The sequence below is a fragment of the Panthera leo genome, chromosome D1 (assembly GCF_018350215.1).
Source record: "Panthera leo isolate Ple1 chromosome D1, P.leo_Ple1_pat1.1, whole genome shotgun sequence".
NCBI lineage: Eukaryota > Metazoa > Chordata > Mammalia > Carnivora > Felidae > Panthera > Panthera leo.
The window spans coordinates 105,312,394-105,333,316 of NC_056688.1; the positions used below are offsets into that span (position 1 = coordinate 105,312,394).

Sequence of the window (20,923 nt, forward strand, 5' to 3'; positions counted from 1 at the left end):
CCATACGCAGGGACTCATCTTCCGGCTCAGGTCCTCAGAGCCGAAGTCCACAGTTCAGGCGTCCGGAAGTGCCTGGGCCACAGGCTTCCGGTGAGGGTCGGGAAGGATGGCGGTGGCCACCATGTTCCCGGGTCTGGCACGGGTGAGGAGAGTGGAGGTTTTAGGGTCCTGGGCAGGCCGTAGTGGGGACTGAGTCTCGTCTTCCAACGCAGTCATGGAGACTGCGAGGAGCGTCCAGCTGCCTGATAGCCCAGGGCAAGGGCAGACCCAAGGAGAGATCCGTCTTGAAACATAGGAGATTCAGGTCACATCCACTCTTTTCTGAGCCCACTGTGTGCCTGACTCGTGCGAGACCCGATTCAGATTTCACCTGTTCCCCAGGTGGAGCTGGCTGCACCGCCTCTGTGCGCCGCTTCTCTCTGTTCTTGAGTCTCTGTTCTTACGTGTCTAATACATGTTAGGATTTCACATCGTAGATTTTTTTTTTTCTTTTTTAATGCAGGCATTTCAGACTGTAAACTTCTCTCTACTTTTTTATTGCACCTCATAAGTTTTTGTATGTTGTGTTTTCTCTGGTCTCAGGATGTTTTGGAATTCCCCTTTTGATTCCTTCTTTGACCCGTTAGAACTATTGGTTTATTCATGACCTAGAGTGTGTTCATTTTCACATATTTGTGAATTTTCCAGTTTTCCTTCTGCTGTGGATCTCTAGTTTTAGTTCATTGTGGTCAGAAAAGATACTTTGTGTAATGTTAACCTTTTTTAATTTGGTAAGACTTGTTTTGCAACCTAAGGTGATCTGTCTTGGAGAATATTCCCAGTGTGCTTGCAAAGAATGTGTTCTGCTGGAATGTTCTGTATGTGTCCGTTTTGGTCCACTTGATCTATAGTGTTGTTAAGGTCTTCTGTTTACTTATTGATCGTCTGTCCAGATGTTCTATCCATTGATAGATATCCATTGATATCTATCCAATGATAGATATCCATTGAATGTGGAGTACTGAAATCTATTTTTATTGTTTTGCTGTTTCTTTCTTTCTTCAGTTCTGTCAATGTTTGCTTCACGTGTTTGGGTGCTCTGATGTTGGCTGCATGTATGTTTATGATTGTTACATATTCCTGGTGCATTGATCCTTTTATCATTCTATAATAATGTTCCTTATCTCTTGTGACAGTTTTTGACCCAAAGCCTATTTTGGTTGACATGAGTAGTGCCATCTTTGCTCTTTGGTTACCATTTGCACGGGTTATCTTTTTTTCATCCTTTCGCTTTTCACCCTGTGTAGTCTTACATCTAAAAGGAGTCTTTTGTAACAGCTTATAGTTGGATCCTGTTTTGTTTTGTGTTTTTAATTTTTTTTAATGTTTATTTATTTTTTTTTAATTTTTTTTTAGTGTTTATTTATTTTTGAGACAGAGAGAGACAGAGCATGAACAGGGGAGGGTCAGAGAGAGGGAGACACAGAATCTGAAACAGGCTCCAGGCTCTGAGCGGTCAGTCAGCACAGAGCCCGACGCGGGGCTCGAACCCACGGACTGAGAGATCATGACCTGAGCCGAAGTCAGCCGCTTAACTGACTGAGCCACCCAGGCGCCCCAATGTTTATTTATTTTTGACAGAGACAGAGCATGAGTGGGGGAGGGGCAGAGAGCGAGGGAGACATAGAATCCAAAGCAGGCTCCAGGCCCCGAGCTGTCAGCACAGAGCCCAACGAGGGGCTCAGATGAGCCCGGAGATCATGACCTGAGCCGAAGTCGGACACTTGACCGACTGAGCCACCCAGGCGCCTCTGAACCCTGTTTTTTAATCCATCTAGCCACTCTAGTGTTTTGTTTGGAGAGTTTAGTTCATTTATGTGTAATTACTGATCGAGAAGAACTTACTATTGCCATTTTATTTTCTATCCTAATTACTGATCGAGAAGAACTGACTATTGCCATTTTGTTTTCTATCCATCTTGTAGCTTTTGTGTCCCTTTTTTCCTCTCTTGTTATTATCCTTTGTGTTTCATTGTTTTGTTTTGTTTGTAGAGACCGGCGTTAATCCTTTTCTCATTTTCTGTATGTATCTTCTATGGGTATTTTCTTTTTGGTTACCATTGGGCTTACATAAAGCATAATCTATTTTAAGATGATAGCAATTTAACTCTACTGTCATTGCAAAAAAACTACTCTTTTACTCCTCCCGCTTTATGTTTTTGATGTCGCGACTGCATATTTTTATATTGAGTACCTATTAGTATATTTTGTTATTTTTTGATGTTTTTCTCTTTTAACTTCTGTACTAGCATTAAAAGTGATTTACCTATCACTTACAATATTACAGTATTCTGTATTTGTCATATATTTATCTTTACTAGTGATCTTAATACCTATCACTTACAATATTACAGTATTCTGTATTTGTCATATATTTATCTTTACCAGTGATCTTTATGCTTTCATATGCTTTTGTATTGTTTTCTATTGTCCTTTGGGTCCTTTGGGCTTCTTAAATTTGGATGTCCAAACTTCCCCAAATTTGGCAAGTTTCTGGCCATTTCTTTTTTTTTTTTAATTTTTTTTTTAATGTTTTATTTATTTTTAAGACAGAGAGAGACAGAGCATGAGTGGGGATGGGGCAGAGAGAGACGGAGACACAGAATCTGAAGCAGGCTCCAGGCTCTGAGCTGTCAGCACAGAGCCTGACGTGGGGCTCGAACTCACGAACCGTGAGATCGTGACCTGAGCCGAAGTCGGACGCTCAACCGACTGAGCCACCCAGGCGCCCCCCTGGTCATCTCTTTGTATTAATTTCTTTTTTTTGGTAAGCTGTACACCCGATGTGGGGCTCAAACTCACAATCCCAAGATCAATAGTCACATGCTCCCACCGACCGAGCCAGCCAGCCACCCCTGGCCATTTCTTTATATAAGCTTTCTGTCTCTTTTCTCCTTCTGGGACCCCATAATATTTGTGTTGGTTTGCTTGATGATGTCCCATAAGTCCCTTAGGCATATTTCACTCTTTTGCATTCTTTTTTTTTTTTTTCTTTCTCTGATTGGGAAATTTCAAATCACTTGCCTTTAAGTTTACTGATTCTTTCTTCTGCTTGATCAAGTCTGCTAGTTAACCCCCATAGCGAATTTGTTTTCATTTGGTTATTGTATTCTTTAGCTCCAAAATTTCTGTTTGGTTCTTTTTAATATTTGTCTCTGTTTATATCGTAATTCCATTCATTCACTGTCTTCCAGAGCAAATTGAACATCTTGATGACAGTTGTTTTGAATTCTGTGTCAGGTAATTCATACGCCTCTGTTTCTTCAGGGTTGGCTTCTACAGATTTATTTTGTTTCTTTGATTGGGCCATGTTTTTTCCTGTTTCTTCGTGTCCCTTGCAAATTTATGTTGAATCCAGGCTTTCAAAAAAACAGTCTGCTCTCCCAGTCTTTTTAGATTGGCTTTGTACGAGGAAAGACCTTCAGCGGTCAGCCTGGCTAAAGATTCTGGGAGCCTCTCAAACATTTTTGTGTGGATATATCTTCTCTAGGCTGGTGCATATAAATTCTCTATTGGAAGGATTTTCTGACTTCTTATTTCAGGAGCTTCTTACCTGGTTTCTGGATTTCTCATAAAGGGAATCGGTCCATGTATTGTAGAGTTGCTGTCTCCGTGGGAGGAGGGGAGTGGGGGCTTCCTGTTCCACCATCTTGCTGGCATCACTGCCTTCTCGTTGCATCTTGATAGGTTTTACCCTTCTCTAGATTGGGAGTCTTCTGGGGATTAGGAACCATGCCATCACTGTATACTCAGACTCTAACACAGGCAAGTAACTAAAATATATACAACACCATAAGAACTTTAAGGGAATGCAAAGGAAGGAGAAGATACTTCTGCTGGAGAATTTCTGGAAAGGTACCAGTTAAGAACACATGTGCAGTTAGGGCCGTGTTCTAGTCCTAACTGCAGTCACTCTGTGGGTGACTTGGTAATTATTTAACCTCTTCTAGCCTCAGCTTCCTAAGCTATAAAGTGGGAACAGTATCAACATAACTTCTTAAGGACTAAAGGAGATTGAATGAGCTTAGTACTTAGGAAGTGTTGAGGGAATGACAGTGACGGTAGTTATTATAAAGATGTTTGTGCTTTATTTATTTCAGATGCTTGCTCTGCCAAGGCGCCACCTAGTGTCACCCTCGCTCAGCACGACATCATTCAGCCGTTTCTACAGAGGTGACAGCCCAACAGATTCCCAAAAAGACATGATCGAAATCCCTTTACCTCCGTGGCAGGAGCGAACTGATGAATCCATAGAAACCAAAAGAGCCCGGCTGCTCTATGAGAGCAGAAAGAGGGGAATGTTGGAAAACTGTATTCTGCTTAGGTAGGGAAATACGAGTCTTGGCATCGCTTGTCTCGTACTGGAGACCGCCTTTTCAGCTTCCTTCTCTCTCTTTCTCGTTTTTAGCCTCTTTGCTAAAGAATATCTGCACCACATGACAGAGAAACAGCTGAACCTGTATGATCGTCTGATTAATGAGCCCAGTAACGACTGGGATATTTACTACTGGGCCACAGGTACTGGGCATGATAAACAAGCAGCATGATATGGGAAATAGGATGGCTTGTGGTGATTTGCGTCTGGAATTGTAGCCTAGGCAAATTTTTTTGCCGTTCATTCACGTAATGGACACTCAACCCAAACACTCTTCACATTCTTCAGAGTGAAGAAACGGTTTTGCAAAACAAGTGCAAAATGCTTTTGTTACTTAAAGTTCGCTGAGGCTCCATCTGTCCCTTCCATGTTCCAGCCAGGAGTCGACGTATAGAAGCACACACCCGATTCTTTCTGGATCCTTCTTGGGAAATTCCGCACCGCGCTTCTGCTTACTTTCCATTAGCCACAGTTTAGTCACATGGCTACACCTCATCATAATGAGAAAATACTATAGTCTATGTGTCTAGGTGACTTGGGAGTTCCTTTATTATCAAGGAAAAATGAGAGAACGGGTATTAGGGGACGTCGTGTCGTTTCTGTCACACTCTGGGTCTTTGGTTATTATGTTTCCACTCAATATCTGAGTCATAAAATAGACACCATTCTGTAGGTTCCACGTGTACAGTGTGATGGTACAGTCTAGAGGTTTATGTAGCCATTGGAAAACCCACAAGGTGTAAACTCTTTACGCTCTGGTCTTTTAGTGTCGTTGAGTAAAGTTGTATCGTGTGGGCGTACCACAGTTTGTCTGTCCATTGACCAGTAGAGGGATATCATGGTATTTCCAGTTTTAGGTGATTATGAATAAAGCCACTGTAAATGCATATAGCTTTTTGTGGAAGTAGGTTTTAGTTTTTCTTGGGTAGATACCCAGGAGAAGGGTTAATGAGTCCTGTTGTAAGTGTATGTTTATGACAAACTTTTTCTATAATGGGACAGGTAGTAAATATTTTAGGCTTTGCCGACCATATAGTCTCTGGCGTGATACTCACCTCCTGCCCTTAGAGCACGCAAACTGTCACGGACGATAGGTAAACAATTGAGTGTGACCGTGATATAATAAAATTATTGACAGGCACTGAACCTTGGATTTCATATAATTTTCCTGTGTCATGAAATAACTTTTTTCCTCAACCATTTAAAAGTCATCCTTAGCTCACAGGCCATAGTTTGCCGACTCCTGTGCAAGTGAAAGGGGCCAGGATCGAAGACTGACCATACAAACTGTATGATTCCATTTGTATGATATTCTGGGAAAGGCAAAAGTGTAGGGGCATAAAACAGACCAGTGATTGCCAGGGACTGGGTGTGAAGTTCCACATCCTTACCAGCACTTGCTATTATCAGGGTTTTGTTCTTGTTTTTAGCCACTCTAAGTAAGGAGTATGCAGTGGTATTTCACTGTAGTGAATCGGCATGGCTCTGATCATTAAGGATATTGAGGCTCTTTTTTCAGTGTTTATTTGCCATTCCTATATCTTTGCTGATATGTCTCTTCAAATCTTACCCCACCTTTGTTTTTTTTCTTAATTGGGCTTGTTTTCTAATTGAGTTTTGAGTGTTCTGTATGTTGAATTCAAGTCCTTTATCAGATGATGTGTCTTACAGATTTCTTTTTACTTGTCCATGGCTTGTCTTTTCATTTTCTTAACATTATTTTTCAAAGAGCAGGTTTTTTTTTTTTAATGTTTATTTGTATTTGATAAAGAGAGAGAGAGACAGTGTGAGTGGGGGAAGGACAGAGAGAGAGAGAGAGTCACAGAATCTGAAGCAGGCTCCAGGCTCTGAGCTGTCAGCACAGAGACCAACTTGGGGCTCAAACTCGTGACCCGTGAGATCATGACCCAAGCTGAAGTTGGAGGCTTAACCCACTGAGCCAACCAGGAGCCCCGCAAAGAGCAGTTTTTAATTTTGGTGATGTACCATGTTTTATTGGGTGATTTAGTGGATTGTGCGTTTGATACTGTATCTAAGAACTCTGCCTGATTCAAAGTCACAAAGATTTTTGCTGTTTTCTTCTAGGAATTGTATAGGTTTAGAATCACCTGTTCAGTTTCTCTAAAAAAACAAAAAAAATCCTACTTGGATTTTGATTGGAGTTGTGTTAAATCAACAGATCAATTTGGAAAAATTTTTTTTAGCAATTTAGAATCGTCTGATCTATGAACATGCTGTATTTCCATTTATTTAGGCCTTTGACTTCTTTAATCAGCATGTTCTCTATTGTTGCATAACAGATTACCCCAAAACTTACTGATTTAAAACAAACCCACCTTTATTATCTCATCGTTGCTGTGGGTCTGGAATCCAGGCATGGCTTAGCTGGGTCCTGGGCCTTATTCTGTCACGAGGTTACAGTCAAGGTGTCAGCCTGGGTTCGGGAGTCTCATATGGAGGCTCAGCTAGGGAAGGAGCTGCTTCAAGTTCTCTCTGCTGTTGGCAGAATGAAGTGCCTCACAGGTTCCCCACCTGCAGGCCTGAGTTCCTTGCTGGCTGTTGCCTGGAGGCTGCCTTCTGTTCGTTGTCACCAGCGCCTCTCCCACTTGGCAGCTTGCTTCTTTGGAGCCTGCCAGCTGAGAAGGCGACAAGAGGAGTCCGCTAGTATGACGGAAGTCTCAGTGTTTTGTAACATAATCCCAGAAATGACATTCTGTTATCCTCACCACGTTCTGTTGGTTAGAATTAAAGAGTTCGGTCCAGCGCAGGGTGGGGGTGGGGATCACACAAGGGCTTGATACCAAGAGGGGGACCTCAGTGGGGGACATCCTAAAGTCTGACTGCTACAATCCGTGTGGTGGAGTTTTCAGCGTTATTTTGGACATCTTTTGCTGGATTTATACCTAGGTAGTTCATGTATTTTGGCGCTGTTATAAATGGTACTTTAAGAAAAGCTTCCAATCTCCCATTGTTGGTGGAATGTCAGAGTATAATTGATTTTTGTATCCTGTGACCTTGCTAAGCTCACTCAGTTCTAGAAGCTATTTTGTAGATTCTTCGGGATTTTCCATGTAGACAGTTGTGTCATTTGTGAAGAGAGATGTTTTTTTTTCTTCTTTTCCAGTGTGTATTATACCCCCTTTATATCTTTAATTTGCTTTATTGAACTATCTGGGATGTCTTGTATGCTGAATAGCAGCAGTGAGAGCAGGCATCCTTGCTTTGTTCCCACTGTTCCCACTGTTGGGGGGAAGTATTCAGTCTTTCACCATTAAATATAACGTTAGCTGGGCGCCTGGGTGGCTCAGTCAGTGAAGTGTCCGACTTCGGCTCAGGTCGTGATCTCACTGCTCATGAGTTTGAGCCCCGCATCAGGCTCTCTGCTGTTAGCACAGAGCCCGCTTCACATCCTCTGTCCTCCTCTTTCTCTGCCCTCCCCCCGCTTGTGTGTGCATGCGTGTGTGTGTGCTCTCAAAAATGAACATTAAAAAAAAAAAAAATTAAAAATAAATAAATAAATAAATAAATAAGTTAGCTGTAGGTTAGTTGTAAATTCCTTTTATCAGATTGAGAAAATTTCCTTCTGGTTCTAGTATATTGAGTGTTTTTCCATAGATACTGAATTTTGTCAGGTGCTTTCTAGACATTTCTGTAGAAATGATCATTTTTTGGTCATATGATTTTTTTCCCTTTAGTTTATTGATCTGATGAATTTTTGACTGCTTGGTTTTTAGATATTGAACCAACCTTGCATTACCGTGCTAAACCCCACCTGGGCTTGATAGGTATTTGATTTGCTAATATTTTGAAGATCTTTGTATCTGTCTTCATGAGGGTTTTGGCGGGTAGTTATCTTGTAACGTCATCTGGTTTTGATGGGGGTCGTGCTGTCTTCATAAAATGAGTTGCGAAGTGTTCTCCTTTGTCATTTCCTGGAAGCGTATATAGAATTGGTATTATTTCTCCTTAAATGTTTGGTAGAATGTGCTAGGGAAGCCATCTGGATCTGAGCTTTTCCCCGTTGGAAGTTTTTAACTGTGAAGTCTGATGTTTTATTTTTTACTAGCTGTGGAACAATTCCTGTTACCTGTTTCTTCTTGGACGAGATTTGTTAGTTTGTGTGTGTTTAATAAGTGCCCATTATCATAAGCTGTTAAATCTAAGTTGTGGTAGTATTCCCTTTCTCTTTGAATGTCTGAAGAGCCGTAGTGAGGTCCCTCCTTTATTTTTGATGATTTATGGGTTTTTCTTTTTTTCTTGATCAGTCTGGCTAAAAGTTTATCAATTTTATTTATTTTTTCAGAGAACCAGCGTTTGATTTCATTGATTTTCTCTATTTTTCTTTTTCTAATTCCATTGATTGCTGCTCATTATTTCCTTTTTTCTGCTTGTGTTCGGCTTAATTTGCTCTTATTTTTTTAGTTTTTTAAGGGGGAGGTTGAGCTCAATGATTTGAGACACCTTTTCTACTATACACATTTAATGCTGTGAATTTCCCTCTAAGCACTGCTTTAGCTGCATGTTGCCACTTTGGATATGTTAATGTTTTCATTTGCATTCAGTTCAGATTATTTTCTAATTTCCTTTCTGACTTCCTCTTTGATCCGTGAGTTATTTAGAAGTTTCCAGATATTTCTCTGTTATTGATTCCATTGTGACCACAGAACGTATGTTGTATAGTTTTGGTTAAGTTTCTTGAAATTTGTTTTATGGCCTGAACTGTGATCATGATACTTGATAAATGTTTCACGTGCACTTATTTGAACATAACAGGTCTTTTGCACCTGCGGGTGAAGTGTGCTGTAAATGTCAACTAGGTCAGCTTGGTTGATACTATTCTTCATGTCCTCGTATTCTGACTGGTTTTCTCTGTACATATCCTGTCAACTAATCAGAGAAGAGTGTCAGAATCTCCAGTTGTAATTGTGGATTTGTCTGTTACTCCTTTCAATTCTCTCAGTTTTTCCTTTATGTATTTTGTAGCTCTGTGGTGTGTGAAAACATATTTAGGATTATTGTATTGATGAATTGATTCTTTTACCATTATATAATGGCTCTTTCTGTTTTTTTTTTAAGTTTATTCATTTTCAAGAGAGCACGAAAAAAACCACATGTGATTATGTTAGAACCACCTAGATAATTTTCCTGTCCTGAGGTTAGCCGTGCTGCGTATACAGCCTGATCACGATAGTGAAGACCATTGTGCCCACAATCCTGAAGATTATGCAGGCCCTGTACACCAGGGGAGTGGGAAATACTGAGGGCCAACTTAGAAGTCTGACTCCCACACCATTCTTTTCCTTTGAACCTGTATTTGTCTTTATATGTATTTTTTAAATTAATTTATTTAAGTAGTCTCTACACCCAGAGTTGGGCTCAGACTCACAAACCTGAGATCCAAGAGTCGCATGCTCTACCAACTGAGTCAGCCAGGTGCCCCATATCTTTGCCTTTATGTTTAGTTTGAGCTTCTTATAGATAGCATATGTCGTCTCTTTTTCATTCAATCTTATGGTCTCTGTCTTTCCACTGGTGTGTTATGTATCATTAAGGAGCAATGTGGTTGAATTAAAATCTGCCGTCTTTGTTTCCTGTTTTTCCATCTGTTCTTTTTCCTTTCCCCCTCTATTTCCATGTTTGTTTGTTTTTTAGCATTTTAAATTTCATACGACCTCTAGTGTTGGTTTATTATTTATACCTATCGTTATAATTTTTCTAGTGATTGCCGTGGGGTTTACAACCTACATCCTTAATCACAGGGTCTCTTCAAGTAATCTTATACTGAATTGTGTATGATGTAAGAACTTCACAGTAATATGCTCCCAAATCCTCCCTCCCATCTTTTGTGATGCTCTTGACATACTTTTTACTTCTACTTACCCTGTAAGTGTACACTACATTTCTCCTGCTTCACTTTAGACAGTTATCTTTAGAGCAGTTTAAAACAAGGAAAAGAGTACATTATATTTTACATTTGTGTATAGATAATTATAACTCTTATATGTGTTGTGTATATGACAACAATATGTAACACAGCGTGTCACATATATTTTATATTTACCTTTGTGTTATCTCTGGAGATCTTCATTTCTTTGCGTAGATCCATGTTTCTATATGATATCATATTCCTTCTGCCGAAAGAACTTCCTTTAATATTTCTTGCAGTGCAGGTCTACTATTATGAATTTTCTCTGCTTTTGTCATTTTTAAGGGATACTTTCTTTCACTGGGTATAGAATTATAGGTTCACGGTATTTTCTTTCAGTACTTTGCAGGGGCGCATTTCATTTGCCAGGCTGTTAGTGTGCAGGGTTGAGTCGGTCTGGTCAGGAGTTGAGCTGGGTTTGGGTTTGATTACCTTCATCATAGCATTGACTTCAAATTCTGGGTACTGTTTTCTGGTTTGCATGGTTTCTGACAAGACGTCTGCTGTGTCTTTCTTTATTCCTTTGTATGCAGTGTGTCATTTGTTTCTGAATGTTTTCAGCGTTTCATCTTTGGTTGTTAGCTGCTTGGACACGATGTGTCTTGATGTTTGTTTTTGGGATTTTTCTGCTTGGGTTCTCTGGGAATGTTGGATCCCATTACTCCATTTAATATTACCCCACAGCTTTTGGATTCTGTTTTGTGTCTTTAACTCTTTTTTTCTTTGTTTTCTTTTTTTTTTTCTTTTTAAAATATTTGTTTACTTAAGTAATCCCTACACCGACATGGGGCTTGAACTCACACCACTGAGATCAAGAGTCGCTTGTTCTTCCCACTGAGCCAGCCAGGCACCCCAACTCTTTTTCTTTTTATGTATCAGTTTGAGGAATTTTTATTGGGTAATATTGATTGATCTGTCTTCCAGTTCCCCAAATGTTGAATCTCTTGATGAGCCTGTTGAGGTCAATCTGCTTTTTTGCTACTGTATTTTTATTTTTAACATTAACGTTTAACTTTTACGGTTTCTAACTCTCTGCTGAAGTTGCTTATCTGTTCCTACATTTTGTCTACTTTTTCTACTAGAGCCTTTAACATATTAGTTACTTGAAATTTCCTAATAGTTCTAAAATCTGGGTCATCCATGAGTGTTTTTCTGTTGATTGCTTTGTCCCTTCACAGTGTGTTGTGTTTTTCCTCTTTTGTGTGCATGTGTATCATAATTTTCGATAGAATGTTGGACGTTATGCGGAAAACACTAAAGACTAAAGTAGATAGTATTTATATATACTTAGAAATGGGCACACTTCCACTAGGCTATTAGATGGGGATCAAATCAGTCTAGTTAGGAGTAAAGCTCCCTTAGATTCTGTTTTGGTTTTGGTTTTTTAAATAGACTCCACGTCAAGCGTGGAGCCCAGTGCAGGGCTTGAACTCACAACCCTGAGATCAAGACCTGAGCTGAGATCAAGAGTCCGACGCTTAACCGACTGAACCATCCAGGTACCCCTAAGTTCTGTTACTGCTTTGGTTCCCTTCACTGCACCACGAGCCTCTGTTGCTACCATGTCCTTAGAGTAGGGGCTGAGTTTCCAGAGGCATATCTCAGTGTTCCCCTTCTATGCTCAGCGTTGTGTCTTCCTTGTATTTCTGTGCCTCAAAAGGGATCTCTCCATGCTGTGTCCTTCCCCAGCCATAGATTCCTGTCGCGCCCACTTGGTGCTTCGCTCCCTTGGGGCAAGGAAAGTTGGGAGGGTATTATCCTGGTTCACATTCAGTCCCTGTGGCCCTGGGCTCCCAGGGGTGGACTTTTCTCTGGCTCTGCCTGTCCCACAGGAATAGAATTTTTTTCCTTTTCCCTTTTTACCCCTGTAGGAGACTGGATTTGGAGACCTAGTCTCAGTCTCTTATGGCTTTTATTCTTGATAGGAGAAGGGTTGGGCTGGGCTTTATGCTTTTTTTGCACTGTTGGCCGCTCCCCTCCTCCTGGCCTGCCTCACTGAGGGAGGCATTCTCCAGCTTCCTGCTCTGAACCTAGTCTTTGTCAGGAGGGCATTCTGGAGGTCTGTTGACAACAGCCTGCAGGGTGTGAACTCCCCTGGTGTCTGTGGCCCACACCTGGCTGGGAGCAGTTTGTTCAAAATTGTAGCCAAACTCTTCTTACCTGTTCATGGGGTATCCAGTGTCTCTTCTTCCCACACCTGTCTCGGGCGAGCAGGTGCCCATGTGCAGTTTCTCCTTTGAGGGGCTTCTCTTCCCTTACATTTTATTCTACTTGGTTGCCCCGCGACCTCCGTTCTCTGACGACTTCACAGAAAGTCGTGCTCTTTGTATTTTATCTGGCTTTTGTTGTCAGGACGAGCGCAGTGTTCTCTTGAACTTTCACTGTCTTTGGGGGAAGCCTGAATCTCCTGGACTTTATTTTCATCGCCACAGAAAACAGATGCCAGGTCCATTGGATGCCGGGCTCTGTGCTGAGTGAGGGGGAATCGGGCGTTGTTGTGAGGAATTCTCTCTCCCAGCATTGTGGTCTTGATAGGAGGGTCATTCTCCAGCACGTTATTACCCAAGCTTTCCCAGCGGGAGGCTTTGCTTGTAATTTGAACCTTAGGTGAGTGTCTCAAGTTGGAGAGAGAGGTTGGAGGTGAAGGTGTTTACTGGGATTCCCTCGTGTGCTCCCAAGATGACGCTCTTGTGTTTCTGCCCTCGATGCTGTTCCGTTGTCTGTCCATTCAAGTCTGGTTCTCCGGGTTTGTGTCCATTTTGCGTGCATAGCCTTGCAATGCATTCCTTTTTGCTTAAGTCAGTAGAGCTACTAGTTTGTCATGTACAACTGAGGATTTTTGCCTCGGGAAGTCCATAGGCTGGAAGGGGAAACACGACACCCAGAAAACCAGAGAATACCAAGTGCAGAGCAAAACGGTGCGGCTGAGCTGGGACGGTCCAGGGGTCGGCAAACTTGTCCCTAAAAGACCAGACGGTGAATACTTTTTGTCTTGTGGCCATACGGTCTCTGTTGCGGCTACTCAACCCTGCCGTGGTAGTGCCACAACAGCCACGGACAGTGTGTCAACAGATGGGAGCGGCTGTTCCAATAGGACTGGTTACGAATACGGGCTGCCGTAGTTTGCCGACTCCCGGTGGAGGCTGCCGTGTATACTTAGAGGGAGGATGGAGACCGTCTGTGTATCTACTGGTTCTTTGCCAAGGCTAGAGTTTCAGGTTTCAAGGTCCTTGTGCCTGAGTATTGACTGACATTCTTTCTGTCTATCCTTCTCTTGCAGAAGCAAAACCAGCCCCAGAAATCTTTGAAAACGAAGTCATGACGATGCTCAGAGACTTCGCTAAAAACAAAAACAAAGAGCAGAGACTGCGTGCCCCGGATCTTGAATACCTCTTTGAAAAGCCTTGTTGAGCTGTGCACCGCTGCCTGCCACGGGGGCTCAGTCCACAGGCCCTAACATGATAGGCAATGGCCTTGACTTCCTGCCTCTCCTTAGCCCACCCAGACCATTCGGCTTGCCTCCAATGATGGACCCATCTCTCAGGCCGTGTAAATGTTCAGTTTGACTCATTCTGACATTTTTGTGCAGTTTTTACGCCTCAGAAGTGGTTGTCAGGGTTGCTGGCACTCAGGTCCGTTTCTGTGGCTGCTGTCTCCCGAGGCAGGCCTCTGCCACAGGAGGGCACTGTAGGTTAGCGATGGGCCTGGCTCACTGCTTCAGCCACGAGAGGTGTGTGCTCAGTGGAAAGAGGCAGCCAGCGGCTGGTCCCTGAGCAGCCCAGGGCCTTATTCAAGTGAAATTCCCCCTTCCCGCCCCCAGTGTGGTCCTTTCTACCAAGGGAAGTGGATCCAAGCCCCCTGAGCTGAATCGTTCAAAGGCACCGCAGGCAGAATGAGGGCAGCAAGCTGGAATGTGTGGGCCGAAAGGTAATTAAATATTAAAGAATATTTCACAAAGGAAAATCACAATGCCCCAGCCCTCGCACCATGGTTTTAATGTTGTCTATTCTCACATCATCTGTAGTCCTTTGTCTCTAGAGTGTTACAGAGTCCCAACCACAGGTTTTATTTCCATGTAGCACGGTGGCAAACTTTTTCTGCATTTCTACGGTCTTGCCAATTACTTTGGCAAGTAATTTGTCAATTTGTAGTTGACAAAGTAACAACACATGAGAAATAGCATCTTGGAGTGAATTAGTGGGAAGTGTTGAGCCCTGGAGCCCGGGAGATTCCTGTGTGGCCAGCAGTGGTGTCGCTGGAGGGGTTTTGCCCTCAGAACTGTGATCCAGTCAGAGCAGTAGTGACCCAGACTGCGCCGGGACCTTCTGAAGGTGTGGACCTCACGAAGGCAGGCCAGGATTGACGAGCACACGGTGGGTGATCACAGGAGATGCCTGCAGAGAGGAAGTGTGGGCTTCCAGTTTTGGGGAGCCCGTAGGGTTCCCAAAGAGCCTCCTCATGGGCCTTCCTGCCCTTCAGTGCCTCCAGCTGAGGAGAGAAGAGAACCGGTCTTTACTTATAGGACTTCGTGAAAGCCTCACAGCCTCACAGCGCCCCTATGGAAAAGTGGTGTCATGCTAATTTTGCAGATGAGAAAGTGGGCTCAGAGTCATTTGTCCCAGGTCAGGTAGCTATTCATTCGTAATTCACGGTCTCCTTTAGGGGCACCTAAAGTTAAGCATCCAGTTTCAGCTCAGGGAATGATCTCACGGTTCATGAGTTCAAGCCCCACGTCGGGCTCTTTGCTGACAGTGCAGAGCCTGCTTGGGATCCTGTCTGTCTGTCTGTCTCTCCCTCTCTCTCTCTCTGCCCCTCCCCCACTCACACTTTCTGTCTCAAAAATAAAAAAGCAAGAGAAAAAGCTCGTAAAGCCCTTATGTGCCCCCCCCCCGCACACTAGTTCTCAGTAGATATTAGGTGTCAGTGCTTGGTCATGGGCCCCTGAGGCCTGAGAGTTCAAGCTGTCTCCTAACACAGATTGCCTGGCATGTCCGTGAGGTCACCGGAGCTCGTGCAGGGCTGTCTCCTGCGCAGGTGGTAGGAAAGCGCAACCTGTTAAAGACCCGCACGCTATCTTCCCAGCCAGTGAAGACAGAAACCCCCCTGGGGGTGAGAAGCACTCTCCCCGAAGCAAGGAGTAGGAGTGACCTTTGGGAGGCAGCAGCAGGGCCAATGAGAAGGCGTCCCCTGGCCGCCCTTGGGCCTCTTGGTGAACCGTGGGGAGGGCGTTAGATGGAGGGTTTGTATAGAGATCAAAGTGGATGTAAGAAGTACACACGAACCGGGCAGTGACTGACTCGTCTGTTCTGGGCGCTTGTGCAACCCACCCCACCAGCCTAGTGTGCAGCGTGAGCTCTTTTCCCCTGGGGTCTGATCGCTCCTCACCCTGATTGTGTCTCATTTAATGTAACGTTAAGCTCAGGCCGCCTCCACCTGGGAATGGCGTGCTTCTAAAAGGGATTGTTTTCCTCCCAGGCTGCTGGCTTGTGTCATCTGAGAGCGAAGGATCTTGCTCACTTCAGCCGCCCAGTGTCAGACTCAGGGGTGCTGTGTCAACAGTTTTTCCCTCTATTAGGCATTAACTGAAACTAGGCCGGCACAGTGCATTTTTTAAAAATTAATAAACGTCTAGCAAGGGCCTGCAGCCCCCCAAGGATCTGTGGTGAACAGGAGCTTGACCCATAGCTCTCAGTCTGACCCCTCAGTGCTCAGTGGCCTCATTGCGGGCCAGAGCCGGGCAGATGAGCGTCTGGCCCGTGAGTCCTGCCATTGCAGGCTGCCAGGTGACGCATCACGTTGGGTCATAAAGGCTCTTCTCTTCCATTCGTTCCTCTCTCCATCATCTTAAGCCTTCAGAAGGCACAAGCCAAACACCTTTGCCCCAGCTCTGTTGCCTTGGGGTCACTGTGGACGTGCCTCTCGCTGGCTTTGAGCCCCATCTGGAGATGATCTGGTCCGACTCCTAGCTCTAGCCAGGGTGGCACAGACACGCACCTGCTTCATACTTTGAAACGTCCCCAGGGGAAGAGATTGCACCGGCAGAATTAAGAGTCCCGGCTGCCCATCTGCCGCCACTGCTATGGCGAGATGGAGAGGAAGGGTCCGCGGGATGGAAGCTGGGCAGCCTTATGTGGCGAGCAGGTCTGGGAGACTTCTGAGCTGTCAGGTCCCCGTCACAGCCTAGTGTGTCTGACGGGGTGGGCTCGCCATCCTGTGGCCGTCAGGGGGGTGATGCCTATCAGCTTCCAAACAGCTTCCAGTTAAGCCACCTGTCGGCAGGCACTTCCGTTTGCCGGGGAGCCCTCTGGGAGGGAGGTCGCGTGCAGAATCTTCCCCAGTCGGTCGGGTAGAATGGCGCCGGTGGGACAGGTGGCCTGACTCAAGGGCTGCTCTTTCAGCTTCGAGAAGCACATGTCTGTGAGCGGTCTGACATTTTTTAAGGTGACTTATAGAAAAGTGGAAGCTTTCCAAGATAACAGGCTCGAAGCGGAAGAGCTGCAGCGAAGAAATCTACCACCTTGTAACCTGTAACCACAGAAGCGTCCAGGTCTTTTGCTGGGTCCCAGGTCTTGCCTGAATCCAGATACCCCTGCCAGAGCGGAGAACGTTCTCTCTAACAAGGGCACTGTGAACACATCTCACGTAACTACACATCACAGCAGGTAGTTTTAAAGCACATGGTGACATTAAGGTGTGTGGGGTTTTTTTGCCAGTGGATTTCGGGTTGGTGGGTAGTGAATGGAATGTTCACATTTGGCGATGCCCTGGAACACATGTTTAGGGCAAATAGAGCAGGGCAGATGTTTGGGAGTCAGACTTAAGTAAACATCCTGGATCCCATTGGGGAGCCAAGTGGGCACAGCATTTAACCTCTGTGTGTGTGTGTATGTGTGTGTGTGTAAAACGGAAAGGAAAGGAACCTCCCCGCACGTGTGGGGGGAAGGACCAAAAGGGTCACGCACGTCAGGCGCTCAGCGCAGTACCCCGCGCGTTGACGGCACTCAGTAGTCATGGCAACAGCGCCGTGTGCCGAACGCGGGCCCAGCACTGCTAAGAGGACCACGTGGGCTCTCTCACGGGATGCTCCCAACGGTAACGTGAGACGGGTACAGTTAGCATTCCCCTTCCACCGATGAGGAGAGTGAGGCGTGCTGAGACGAAGCTACGTGCAGGAGGTCACAGATGGGAAGGGGCGGAACAAGCATCTGAAGGCCGGCCTTGGTCACCATATGCTCCAGTGCCTCGAAACAGGAACGCCACCACCAGTACCCCTCTGCTACTGACTTCTCGTCCTGGGCCTCATCTTGGTCCGTGGAGGACTGACTGCTGGGCACACTTGGCAGAGATCCTCCCTTGGTTCCCGGGCCCGGGCTCTTGCAGAAATGACGTCATGGCCTCAGCAGCTCCAGCCTCAACCACCTGAGCCTTACAAGCATGACAGGTGCAGTCTCCAGAGGATGGTTTGGAGAGACCCTTCTTTTGGACTTGGGGGACAGCCAGAGAGCGAAGCTCCAACTCTGCCCTGGTTTCGAGGGTTTTGCCCTTACCTCAAGCAGCGGGGAAGAGGTCTGAAGCTTTCCGGAGCTTCCTGTCACTGTCTCTCCTCTTCCTCCAAGTTGGAGGCTGGCTCTGAGAGCAGGATGTGGCTGGTGGGGAAGGCCACGAGAATCCCGTTCTAGGGGCCGAGACGAGCTGCCCACCCACACTGGCTCCAGGGCTTTTGCTAAGAAGACAGTGCTGGCTCCTAGTCAGCGGCTCGGACGCCAGGCCCCTGGTGAGCGGGACCCTCACCCTGTTCCCCTTGCCTCCCACCCCCCTCAGCAGGGGCCGGCGGAGGTGAGAAGTTCTTGTAGATGCTGCGCTAGATGATGTGTCTCCGGCTCAAGTAGAAAGAAGCAGCTGGTTTGGTCCAAAAAGGAAGCGATGCCCAGAAACTAATTTGAAAGATACACTGTAATGGCTTCAGCACGGTGTGCATTAGCAAAACGTTCGGTAAAGCTACTGCCTGCTCTAACTTTAGAGGAAGCCCGCATGCTTTCCAAGCTGACGACCCACGGAAAAGAGGTTGCAGAGCCAAAAACTAGTCATCTCTGTTGGCCGCTTTTGTGTGCGTTTGGTGAGGATTTACAAGGAAGAGATGAGCTCAGGAAAGAATTACCTTGTGTTCAAGAAGTAAGGAACGGAAGTGGAATCCGGAGATCCAAGGCCTTCCAGGGCTGATAAATCTTCTATACCCTAAGTAGAAAAGATGAGATGTAAGAAAAATCGGGGGCAACAAAAGCCCAGTAAAACTTCTCCCTTGGATAAAGTGACTCAGGACAGGACCGGACGAGGCAATGCCTCCTGTTATTATTCTGAATAGCTTCAAGATAGCCATTGAGGGGAGAAGGAATAGTAGGGAGAGTGAACCAGCAAAACAAGTTAGGTTCTAGAATTGCCTAGGAAAGGAGGAGCCAAGATAGTGGAACAGCATGGAAGTATTTTGTGTGTTTCACGTCCATGAAATAGAATTGTCTAGGAAAAGACTTTGGGGAGTGTGGCTACTGGCACACAGAACTGACTAGAAGCAAATGGGGTGGAAGCCAGCTAAGTCTGTGAGGGATTGTATTGCCCTTGGAACCATGAGCTGGGGCTCCCCTCCCCTCAAAAAATAAAAGTCCTTGAGACGCCTCATTGGCTCAGTCAGTTAAGTGTCTGACTTCAGCTTGGGTCATGGTCTCACAGTTGATGAGTTTAAGCCCCGCATCGGGCTCTGCGCTACCCTGCTGACCTTCCCGCTTGAGATTCTCTCCCTTCCTCCCTCTCTGCCCCTTCCCTGCTCACGCTTTCTTTCTCTCTCAAAATAAATAAATAAAAAGAAAAGTCCGTGACAGTTTTGGGGCACCTGGGTGGCTGAGTCGGTTAGCGTTCAACTCTTGGTTTTGGTTCAGGTCATGATCTCATGGTCCATGAGATCGAGTCCTGCATCAGGCTCTGCACTAGCAGCCCAGAGCCTGCTTGGGATTCTCTCTCTCTCCCTCTCTCTCCGCCCCTCCCCCCTGCTCGCTCTCTCTCTCTCTCTTTGAAAATAAATAAACATTAAAAAAAATGTTCTTTTAAAAAAGTCCTTGGGTCGCCTGGGTGGCTCAGTTGGTTAAGCATCCAACTTCGGCTCAGGTCATGATCTCGTGGTTCGTGGGTTCGAGCCCCCCAGTCAGGCTCTGTGCCAACAGCTCAGAGCCTGGGGCCTGTTTCGGATTGCGTGTCTCCTCTCTCTGCCCTTCCCCCACTCGCCCTCTATCTCTCTCTCAAAAATAGATAAACATTAAAAACAGATTTTTTTTTAATAATTAAAAAAAAGTCCTTGCCAGTTTTCAGCTGGACGTCCAACCATCCATGGGCAGGAGGGAGAATGTGCAGCCCCCAAGGAGGACAGGCCTATGTCAGAGGTGGCCAAGGAGGAAGTTCCCAGTGGAAGGAGCCGGGCCAATGTGAGCAGGGGGCGGCTCTGCAAGGCAGAGCCAGTCGGGGAAGGAGTTTCCCTGCAGCGCCGTCTCTGCCCCACCGCTGTGCGGGGCAGGGCAAGGGGACAGCGGACCTGGCTTTTCAGTGCCAGGGGTCGTTGGCCCAGGAAGAGAAGAGGTTGCTGCACTGACGTCACCAGGGACGCTGGGCTTCGAGCCAGATGCAGAGACTGGGCGAGGCTCTGGGTGGTGTCCCTCGAGGAGAGCGTGCATGGGGGCCACGTGGGAGCAGACACCTTGCTGGTTTGGCGAATGGAAGGGCGGCTGGGGCAGGGACTACAGGATCTGCCCATCGCCCCGTTTCTTCCTCCTGAGCACCTAGAAGACCGCCAGCTCCCGGCCTCCCTTACGTAAGGGCGGTGCTGGGTGATCCGCACGGGCAGGTAGGACGTGGGCAAACATAACGAAGTCCACCTTCAGGCCTGGGCCCTTACGAACACCCCGAGTGAACTCAGGCCGCCGCCACCCGGCTGCAGACGTCCAAGACGCACGTTCACGATGGGGTGCCCACGCCAAGGAGGAAGGCCACCGAAACGCTCCCATACTGCACGGATGAGATACGAGCCTTTACGGTGTCGAGTCAGGGCGGTTTTGTGTTTTATTGATTTCCTTTTCGCGGCCTTTTCTACTCTGACCAGCATGTCTTGTTGTATCAGATACACAGCACAGCAGACCCCTGAACCACGCGGGGGTGGAGATGCACGCACAGCTTTGACTCCCTGAAAACCCAGCTACGAATAGCCTACCGTGGACTGGAAGCCTTACTGATAACATGAACAGTCAATCAACACATCTTTTGGGTTGTGTATTATAGACTGTGTTCTTACACAAAAGTAAGCTAGAAAGAAAATGTTATTTTTTTAAAATGTTTATTTTTGAAAGAGAGAGAGAGACAGAGCTTGAGCAGGGGAGGGGCAGAGAGAGTGGGAGACAAGAATCCGAAGCAGGCTCCAGGCTCCGAGCTGTCAGCACAGAGCCCGACACGGGGCTCGAACCCACAAACTGTGAGATCATGACCGGAGCTGAAGTCGGATGCTTGACTGACTGAGCCACCCAGGCACCCCCAGAAAGAAAATGTTA

General features: G+C 45.9%; 1 protein-coding gene across 1 annotated transcript; it reads left to right on the plus strand.

The window, feature by feature from the left end:
- The first annotated feature begins 19 nt into the window (after nucleotides 1-19).
- On the plus strand, nucleotides 20-13,910 carry SDHAF2 (succinate dehydrogenase complex assembly factor 2). Its single transcript, XM_042906410.1, has 4 exons — nucleotides 20-142; nucleotides 4,140-4,363; nucleotides 4,448-4,557; nucleotides 13,621-13,910. Exons 1-4 carry the CDS (start codon nucleotides 107-109, stop codon nucleotides 13,749-13,751), a joined length of 501 nt encoding a protein of 166 aa, XP_042762344.1. The 5' UTR covers nucleotides 20-106; the 3' UTR covers nucleotides 13,752-13,910.
- The last annotated feature ends 7,013 nt before the right edge of the window (nucleotides 13,911-20,923 follow it).